The 10547-nt window shown below is 40.6% G+C and overlaps 1 protein-coding gene across 1 annotated transcript; it reads left to right on the top strand.

Moving 5' to 3' along the window:
• The first annotated feature begins 525 nt into the window (after positions 1–525).
• Positions 526–9872, top strand: g6pca.1 (glucose-6-phosphatase a, catalytic subunit, tandem duplicate 1). Its single transcript, XM_034193754.1, has 5 exons — positions 526–1013; positions 1097–1206; positions 2243–2348; positions 3933–4048; positions 9091–9872. Exons 1-5 carry the CDS (start codon positions 793–795, stop codon positions 9594–9596), a joined length of 1059 nt encoding a protein of 352 aa, XP_034049645.1. The 5' UTR covers positions 526–792; the 3' UTR covers positions 9597–9872.
• Positions 9873–10547: the final 675 nt, after the last annotated feature.

Raw genomic sequence — 10547 nt, 5'->3', positions numbered from 1 at the left:
CAATTGGGATCCAGATTAATAGCAGAAAATGAATGAATAAGGATGAATGGTCCATGTCAGCGTTGAACAGCAAAGGTGCCCGAAAGCTCACTGAGATTCGATGGTTCACAGCTGACTGGAGCACCAGACATATCCACTATCCTTTTAGGAGGCTCAACTTCATACAACTGCACTACGTAGTTGGCCCAGCAGTCGGTACTGCAGAGTCATCGCCAAGATCGTAAAATTTCTAGTTATGACTGTGGTACAACATGGTGTAGGTTTGAATCAGCGTAATGCCTCTGTCAGAAGACCACAGGTTGTGAGTCATTTGCTTACAAATTTAACAAATTCCTCCATGGCAATTTGAGATCAATCCCCAGCAGCCCTCAGGGTTTTGTCATGGATGATTTGATTTATATATATATATATATATATAGTTTTATACCAGGTAGAATAACAATGTAGAATAACATAAAAAACTTCCCAATTTGTTTTATTGCTTGTGGCACTGTCAAAAGGGAAATAGATAAACAGAAATGTATGATCTGTGTAGCTTATTTCTGAATTAATGGATTTTAAAGGGGCCTCTGAGGTATAAAGGTTAAGAAACCTGAATGCACTCTTCAAAAGACAAACAAATTCACTCATGTTGAGTAAAGTCCAACGGGAATCGCACTTCGGTTAAATCAGAAGGGACTTTTGAAGAGAGCCTGACAGCGGGTGAACATACATAAAGATAAACTAATCTTCAACTCAGCCAAAACCTGCAGCCCAGTCTCAAGGACAGGTCTGGGTTTCGTTATTTGCAACATGATGGATCTTCTCCACAGCTGGGGGATCGAACTGGCAGTGCATCTACAGACCGAATACAGCAGGTATGAGGACTGGTTTAATCTGGCATCAACAGTGGCTGATCTGCATACCACATTCTTCTGGCTATTCCCCATCTGGTTCTACCTGCGGAGGGACTCCGGGCTGAGGCTGATCTGGGTAGCAGTCATTGGAGACTGGCTCAACCTGGTGCTTAAATGGTAATTTCTATAAATGCTCAACTAACTGCCATTTGAAGTCATCTGAAACTTGCATTCTGAGTTTCTTGGTGTTTCCACAACAGGGTTCTTTTTGGGGAGAGACCATATTGGTGGGTTCACGAAACTCAGTTCTATGGAACAGGTTCACCCCCTCATCTGCAGCAGTTCCCCATAACATGTGAAACCGGTCCAGGTATTGTACAAGTTTACAGCTGTTTTTGTTATTGCTGAATAATCTGTCACCGCTGAATGGTACTGGCAGGTACTGTTACAAGTTTAGTTAATGATTAGATGTATAGATCATTACAATAACAGATATTGAATAAACGTTATCTCTTAATGTAATAAACACAAATTGTTTTATGATCATTTCACTTAGGTTAAAAAAAAACACCTGCAGTAATATTGTGGGAGGAAAAATGCATTTTAAATTGTGTCTCAGATGTATTCACTGTAAAAATCCAAAATCTTATCAAGCATGTTTGTGGTGAAAATTACTTTAAAAAACATTTATGAATTAAGACAACATGAGCAAATACAGAAAACATTTACAAATTTCAAAATACAACAGGTTGTTGCATCAAAAATTATTGGAACAAATGTAACCTACAGCACTTCAGTGCTTCACAACACAAGGGAAGTATGACCAACACACACACACACACACACACACACACACACACACACACACACACACACACACACACACACACACACACGCACACACACACACACAAATGTTTCTGCCCAGAGGACTTGAACTTACTTCTGCTGTTCAACACATTACAAACAAAATGATCAGTCATGAACAGAATCACCAAAAGAAGACAAATAATCTCACTCTGCTCTAACGGACCAGGTAGACAGAAAGACTGGAGTGCCGCAAGGCACTTTATCAGTTAAGTCAACAGGGCAGAACTCTTTTTTTTGTGTTGTTAGTACTTCTTTTGTGTGTGGCTTTTTTTTCAGCACTCTGGTGTTTGGGTGTACTGTGTGGATTTGCAGCAGACACTTTATGAGTTGAAACAGCTGCCTGTACTGCAAGTTATGTGTTTGTGTTCTGTAAAATTGCTAGAATTTTACCGTTTTTGAAATACAGAATGAATTTTATGGCATCCATAATCTTGAAGAGCTGTGCAGTTTTACAGTGAGGAAGAGTGTACCACACATTACAACTGTGAAAATAAAGCCATCAAAACTGAGGCTGGATCTGAAGCTTTTTCTTGCAGGAAGCCCTTCAGGACATGCTATGGGTGCTGCTAGTGTGTGGTATGTGATGGTAACAGCTCTGCTGTCTATGGCAAAAGAAAACCAATGCCGTCCTTTACTATACAGGTGAGTATGTAAGGAAGCGTAACGCTGCAACTCCAAAAAATAAACAAAGTAAGACCCTTCGGCTGCTCCCTTGTTTTGCACTCAGGGTCACCAGAGCAAATGCGTGGTGGATCTGCATATTGAATTGGCACAAGTTTTACACCGGATGCTGTTCCTGATGCGACTCCACATTATATGGAGAAATGTGGCAGAGGTGGGGTTTGAACCAGGAACCTTCCACACTGAAACCAAGTGCATTAACCACTTGGCCACAGCCCCTGCCCAAACAAATAAATAATCTTAATTATTTTAAAAAGTAAAAAAAAAATGCTCAGTATTACATTATAACATGACAAGTTTGTATGTCATAATAATATGAAAGGTTTGTTGTCAAAACATGAAAAATTTTATAATATAAAGTGATACAGAACTTCATTTATTTACTTATTTATTATTTAGTGGTGTGACAAGCGCTACACATCTGGTGTTTATTTTATTTATTTACGTATTTATTTTGAAAATTTGCTGTCAGACTGGGTAGCACAGTGGCTTAGTGGTTAGCACTGGTACCTCCCAGCAAGAATGTCATGGGATCGAGTCCCACCTGTAGCCTTTCTGGATGGAGTTTGTATGTTCTCCCCGTGTTTCCGTGGATTCTCTCCAGGTGCTCCGGCTTCCTCCCACATCCAAAGACATGCAGGTTAGGTGGATTGGGAACTTTAAATTGTCCGTAGTTGTGTGTGCAGGTGTAAATGTGTGTGTTTGTGGCCCTGCGACACACTGGCGCCCTGTCCAGGGTGTACCCCACCTCACGCCCTATGACTGCTGTAATAAGCTCCAGCCCCCCGTGATCCTTAATGGGAGTAAGCGGTTGAAGATAAGTGAGTGAGTGTTGTCAGACTAAAACTGAACAAGTTAAGTTGTGGCCCATCATAAAACTCCATGATATTCATATAATTATACGCAGGCTTATGTTTACATTTATGATTACAACACATTCAGAAACAGAATTTAGCAACTTCTTAAATCCATGCTTCAAGTGTTCCTCAGTCTTTTGTTTTTTTTTTGTTTTTTTTTTTTTTTGCGCTACTGGCTGGAGAAAATGTTCTGACCTTTCAATAAGATCATCTTTTCTCGTAACCGAAGCAAACCTGTGAGCTTATTCAGGCAGACAAATTAAGCCGTTTATTCCATATACGAGTACACTGACGTGTTTCACTCTACATAATTATCATAAAATTATTACATCTTCCTTCTGAAACACACTGTCAATTTGACATATTCCAGTAAACACTCCCTCCAAATTGGGTGGGCTATTTAAGATACATGGGCTCCAAAATGGGGAAATGTGTACATCTAATCATCAACAAACAACAACGGTTGTAGCCTAAAGAAATCAGTTTGCTTTTTTTTAAACTTATTCAGTTTATGTAGATCTAAACAAATAAGCCTTTTTTATTCTTTTATTCAAATTTGTATCATATACTTTTTATATTCACAAAATAGGCAAAAATATGTCTGCCTGTTTATGACTCCTAAGAGGTTAGACACTCATTTCTACAATGTGCTATTTAATAATCTGTCTCTGATTGTTGTATGTGTCAGATTCTTGCAGAGTTGTCTTTGGACACTAATGGGCATGGTGGAGCTGCTGGTCTGCATGTCCAGGGTCTATATGGCGGCCCACTTCCCACACCAAGTCATTGCTGGAGTCATCACAGGTTAGCCCACCTGATCAGTTCAAGATGAAAAATAATGCAAATTTAAATAAAAAAAAAATAGGTAGCTACTGGTGTTCATTTACATTCAGTTTGAATTAAAAGGTTGATATTTTAATCCTTTTTAGCCATTAAGTGCTTAACAAACAGATATTAAAATTTGTATGTAAATACATATAATGGATACACACACACACACACACATATATATATATATATACACTCAACAAAAATATAAACGCAACACTTTTGGTTTTGCTCCCATTTTGTATGAGATGAACTCAAAGATCTAAAACTTTTTCCACATACACAATATCACCATTTCCCTCAAATATTGTTCACAAACCAGTCTAAATCTGTGATAGTGAGCACTTCTCCTTTGCTGAGATAATCCATCCCACCTCACAGGTGTGCCATATCAAGATGCTGATTAGACACCATGATTAGTGCACAGGTGTGCCTTAGACTGCCCACAATAAAAGGCCACTCTGAAAGGTGCAGTTTTATCACACAGCACAATGCCACAGATGTTGCAAGATTTGAGGGAGCGTGCAATTGGCATGCTGACAGCAGGAATGTCAACCAGAACTGTTGCTCGTGTATTGAATGTTCATTTCTCTACCATAAGCCGTCTCCAAAGGTGTTTCAGAGAATTTGGCAGTACATCCAACCAGCCTCACAACTGCAGACCACGTGTAACCACACCAGCCCAGGACCTCCACATCCAGCATGTTCACCTCCAAGATCGTCTGAGACAAGCCAATCGGACAGCTGCTGAAACAATTGGTTTGCATAACCAAAGAATTTCTGCACAAACTGTCAGAAACCGTCTCAGGGAAGCTCATCTGCATGCTCGTCGTCCTCATCGGGGTCTCGACCTGACTCCAGTTCGTCATCGTAACCGACTTGAGTGGGCAAATGCTCACATTCGCTGGCGTTTGGCACATTGGAGAGGTGTTCTCTTCACGGATGAATCCTGGTTCACACTGTCCAGGGCAGATGGCAGACAGCGTGTGTGGCGTCGTGTGGGTGAGCGGTTTTCTGATGTCAATGTTGTGGATCGAGTGGCCCGTGGTGGTGGTGGGGTTATGGTATGGGCAGGCGTCTGTTATGGACGAAGAACACAGGTGCATTTTATTGATGGCATTTTGAATGCACAGAGATACCATGATGAGATCCTGAGGCCCATTGTTGTGCCAACATCCAAGAACATCACCTCATGTTGCAGCAGGATAATGCACGGCCCCATGTTGCAGGGATCTGTACACAATTCTTGGAAGCTGAAAATGTCCCAGTTCTTGCATGGCCGGCATACTCACCGGACATGTCACCCATTGAGCATGTTTGGGATGCTCTGGACCGGCGTATACGACAGCGTGTACCAGTTCCTGCCAATATCCAGCAACTTCGCACAGCCATTGAAGAGGAGTGGACCAACATTCCACAGGCCACAATTGACAACCTGATCAACTCTATGCAAAGGAGATGTGTTGCACTGCATGAGGCAAATGGTGGTCACACCAGATACTGACTGGTATCCCCCCCCCCACAATAAAACAATACTGCACCTTTCAGAGTGGCCTTTTATTGTGGACAGTCTAAGGCACACCTGTGCACTAATCATGGTGTCTAATCAGCATCTTGGTATGGCACACCTGTGAGGTGAGATGGATTATCTCAGCAAAGGAGAAGTGCTCACTATCACAGATTTAGACTGGTTTGTGAACAATATTTGAGGGAAATGGTGATATTGTGTATGTGGAAAAAGTTTTAGATCTTTGAGTTCATCTCATACAAAATGGGAGCAAAACCAAAAGTGTTGCGTTTATATTTTTGTTGAGTGTATATATATATATCATGCGGCACAATTTGGTGGGGGATAGGGGGGACATGTCCCCCCCCACCTTTTCAACCAGGGGGGGACAGAATATGGTATGTCCCCCCCACCTTCTGACATGTATTTGTGTACTTGAAACATGCTATGCCAGTCTTATGTGCAAAACCATGTCAGAATAGTATCTTTGTTTCTGCAAGTTTGTATTTTTAGCAGCATTGACTTGTTTACACCTGTTTCTTGTTTGTCACATTCAGAATTTTCTGGGACTGCATTTGCCCAGATTTGAAACCAAAAATAGTTGCCTCTAGGGACTAGTGTCTACACATAAGTATCAATGGACCATATGCTAATTTACTAAATTCTAAAAGTTAGAAAAGGAAATCAGAAAAGCTATCTGGGACCTCAGAAAGCCCATTTGCAATTATTGCTTGATCTCCAAAATCAGTCTATGCAAGCAAAATTATGTTCAGTATGAGTGTTGTCATTAGTGCCACTTCGAAAATTAAATTCATGATAAGTAATTTATCCTAAACTTAGGATCTGTTGTTTTTTCAAACTTATCAAACAAACTTAACAAATCTTGAGGAAAAAAAATACAGTATGCGATAGTTAATAATTACTAAGAGCCTGTTCTTTCATATTTATGAATACATTTTACCACATTGCAGTTGTTTCTTTAATGAAAACTCAACCTATCATTCTTTTTGAGTTCTACACATGTGGTGATACCTTATTTACACCAGGATGTTAATAAAATCAGTGCTGGCTATTCTCAGAATAAAGTACTTATATCCACAGTTTCAAATTGTATAAGTCAAATGGTGTCCACTTTATGGTCTTCTCAAAACATTAAAATTACTATTGTGGATGCTCAGAATGCATCTGAGCTCATCTAGAAACCGTTGGCTTCTGGGGGCCTATGGGCCTCGCACTTTGTCCCCCCAATTTGTAGCTCTAAATTACGCCCTTGATATATATATATATATATATATATATATATATATATATATATATATATATATATATATATATATATATATATATATATATATATATATATATATATATATATATATATATATATACGAGGGCTGTCAATAAAGTAATGGTCCTTTTTATTTTTTTCAAAAACTATATGGATTTCATTCATATGTTTTTACGTCAGACATGCTTGAACCCTCGTGCGCATGCGTGAGTTTTTCCACGCCTGTCGGTGACGTCATTCGCCTGTGAGCACTCCTTGTGGGAGGAGTCGTCCAGCCCCTCGTCGGAATTCCTTTGTCTGAGAAGTTGCTGAGAGACTGGCGCTTTGTTTGATCAGAATTTTTTCTAAACCTGTGAGACACATCGAAGTGGACACGGTTCGAAAAATTAAGCTGGTTTTCAGTGAAAATTTTAACGGCTGATGAGAGATTTTGAGGTGATTCTGTCGCTTTAAGGACTTCCCACGGTGCGAGACGTCGCGCAGCGCTCTCAGGCAGCATCATCAGCCTGTTCAAGCTGAAAACCTCCACATTTCAGGCTCTATTGATCCAGGACGTCGTGAGAGAACAGAGAAGTTTCAGAAGAAGTCATTTTCAGCATTTTATCCGGATATTCCACTGTTAAAGGAGATTTTTTTAATGAAAGACGTGCGGACGGGTCCGCGCGTCGGGACGCAGCCGACGCGGTGCGGCGGCACAGGAAAAACACCTCCGTGTTGATAACCATTTGTAAAATACAGGCGAATTTTGATGGCTTTCAGTGGAGTGAGTATATGAGAAATTGTTTAACAGGCAGGACATGTTCCCACTTGTCCTTAAGGCTTTCAACAGAGGTATTTTTCCTGTGGCGGAGCGTCGCGGCGGCTGCGTCCCGACGCGCGGACCCGTCCGCACGTCTTTCATTAAAAAAATCTCCTTTAACAGTGGAATATCCGGATAAAATGCTGAAACCGATTTCTTCTGAAACTTCTCTGTTCTCTCACGACGTCCTGGATCAATAGAGCCTGAAATGTGGAGGTTTTCAGCTTGAACAGGCTGACGACGGCGGCTGAGAGCGCTGTGCGACGTCTCGCACCGTGGGAAGTCCTTAAAGCGACAGAATCACCTCAAAATCTCTCATCAGCCGTTAAAATTTTCACTGAAAACCAGCTTAATTTTTCGAACCATGTCCACTTCGATGTGTCTCACAGGTTTAGAAAAAATTTTGATCAAACAACGCGCCAGTCTCTCAGCAACTTCTCAGACAAAGGAATTCCGACGAGGGGCTGGATGACTCCTCCCACAAGGAGTGCTCACAGGCGAACGACGTCACCGACAGGCGTGGAAAAACTCACGCATGCGCACGAGGGTTCAAGCATGTCTGACGTAAAAACATATGAATGAAATCCATATAGTTTTTGAAAAAAATAAAAAGGACCGTTACTTTATTGACAGCCCTCGTATATATATATATATATATATATATATATATATATATATTTCTCGAATAGTGTCCACTCGGATATTCCTCACAGGTCCAGAAAAAATTTTGATAAAGCAACGCGCGCCATCTCGAGCAGCGTGTGAAACAAAGGAATTCAGCCGAGAGGGCGGGACCACATCTCACTCAAGGCCTGCCCACAGGGAAATGACGTCACCGACACGCGTGAAAAAAACTCACGCATGCGCACGAGGGTTCAAGCATGATTGGTGTAATCGCACGTCATTCAAATCCATATAGTTAAAAAAAAAATGTGTCGGTTTCTTATCTAATAGACCTCGTATACTCTGGCACAACTTATATCTAAAAAAAACATACATAATAACCCATTCTATACACCTTTAAGACAGCATTTGAAGGTTCTTTTTTATTTACGCATACAGTTAAGTAAGATTTTATTAAGTAGTAAAATATAACCAAGAATATTTCCTACAATAGGCAAGGTGGGTGAAACCACAAAATGTGCATAAGTAACGCTCTATAAAGTACTGCATAATTCAGCTCTGAAAGTTTGGGTTCTGGTTTATACAGGTGACGACCACTGAAGCCCTTCTTTTGTGCCATGTTGACATCTTTTAACATGCGCAATGCTTGTGAAGCCTTGTTGCTAATCATAGGATCCTGTTAGCCACTAAGGCCATTGATACAATGTACATGTAGTGGTTATATTTAAGAGAGAAGTATAAATTATTGAAAGCAATTGAGAAGATGCAGAATGATGGATTCTTGTATATTTTTCCATCAGGAATAATAGTGGCTGGGACTGTTTCACAATTGAAGTGGATCTACAGGGCCAGCATGAAGAAATACATCTTTATGTCAGTCTTCTTGACTTCCTTCGCTGTTGGTTTCTACCTCCTGCTTAAGGCTGTGGGTGTGGACCTCCTGTGGACTTTGGAGAAAGCCCAACGTTGGTGTGTGAGGGCTGAGTGGGTCCACCTGGACACCACTCCCTTCGCCAGCCTCCTCCGTAACACAGGAAGCCTGTTCGGGTTGGGTTTAGGACTACACTCACCCCTCTACACTGAAACCAAGAGGAGCAGAAGTGTTACTTTCAAGATGGGATGCGTTGTTGTCTCCTTATTGCTTCTTCAGATGTTGGATGGGTGGACATTTTCTTCTGAAAACAGCATGACCTTCTATTGCCTGTCTTTCAGTAAGAGTGCAGTTGCACTTTTAATTCCAACCACTTTGGTGCCATGGGCGCTCTATCGGATTTGGAATGGAAACATTGAAGACAAGAACTTGTGATTAAAGGTAAAATTTAGGGTAATTTGTAAGTTTAATTCCCAGTATTGTGTTGTTGAGGCTTACGATTATGGCTCAAATTGCAGGGTACACTTGTTGGGGGGGATAGGTCTGACATCTCCCTAGCTAAGACTCAACAAAAGAGGTAACAGCAACATTTATATATCGTTCTTACCTGTAGTCATAAAGATTCATGGCTAGTATAATATGGTAATGTGATTTCATACATTGCTAAAGTGGACCATACCATTTCCTAACATTAGTTAAAACTCTTGTCTGTCATACGGTCCAGTATGTGGTGAAAACCTAAGGGTTCTGTAGTAGGATAACATAAGTGGCTAGCTAGCGGGTAGCTTATACCAGAGGTTCTGAATTAGACATTGTATCAAGTGTTTGTATGAGGGAGGTGACGTGGTGGCCAACCGTACTTGCTTACAGTGCGGAAGGTTCCCGGTTCAAACCCACCCCTGACCATTCTCCATGTGGAGTTGCATTAGGAAGGGCATCCGCTGTAAAACTTGTGCCAAAGAAACATGCAGATCCACCTCGGATCTGCTGTGGTGAAACGGGAGAAGGTGAAAAGACTCATGAACATGTTTATTGATTAATGCTAGTTCAGTTCTAACTTTTGCGTTAAATTACACTTTAAAAATCTTTAGCTAGCTAAAGCTAACTTTTGCATTAGCTAACTATTACGTAGCCCCAATCACCTATTTAAGAACCTATTGTCCTTTACTCTCATTGTGTGCACTTCCTAAAATGAATGTTGGAGCAGGAAGAAAAAGAACATGTACTGTCATTTTCAAATAGGATTTTTTTTTAAATATATACACATATATCATACGTACTTTCAATAAATAGTGTTTATTTTTAAAGCACCAAGTCGTCCTGTTTGTTTTCTCAGAATGTCTCTGAATAATACTGATTAATTCTCCTGCAGGAACAACCATTAAA

The sequence above is a fragment of the Thalassophryne amazonica genome, chromosome 18 (assembly GCF_902500255.1).
Source record: "Thalassophryne amazonica chromosome 18, fThaAma1.1, whole genome shotgun sequence".
Taxonomy (NCBI): domain Eukaryota; kingdom Metazoa; phylum Chordata; class Actinopteri; order Batrachoidiformes; family Batrachoididae; genus Thalassophryne; species Thalassophryne amazonica.
Note: the sequence above shows the minus strand (reverse complement) of the source record. Positions and strands in the feature narration are given on the sequence as shown.

Coding starts and splice junctions, on each gene's coding strand:
- g6pca.1 (XM_034193754.1), top strand. CDS start 793: ATGATGGATCTTCTCCACAGCTGGGGGATCGAACTGGCAGTGCATCTA. Junction 1,014..1,096: donor CTCAACCTGGTGCTTAAATG/GTAATTTCTATA, acceptor TTTCCACAACAG/GGTTCTTTTTGGGGAGAGAC. Junction 2,349..3,932: donor TGCCGTCCTTTACTATACAG/GTGAGTATGTAA, acceptor TGTATGTGTCAG/ATTCTTGCAGAGTTGTCTTT.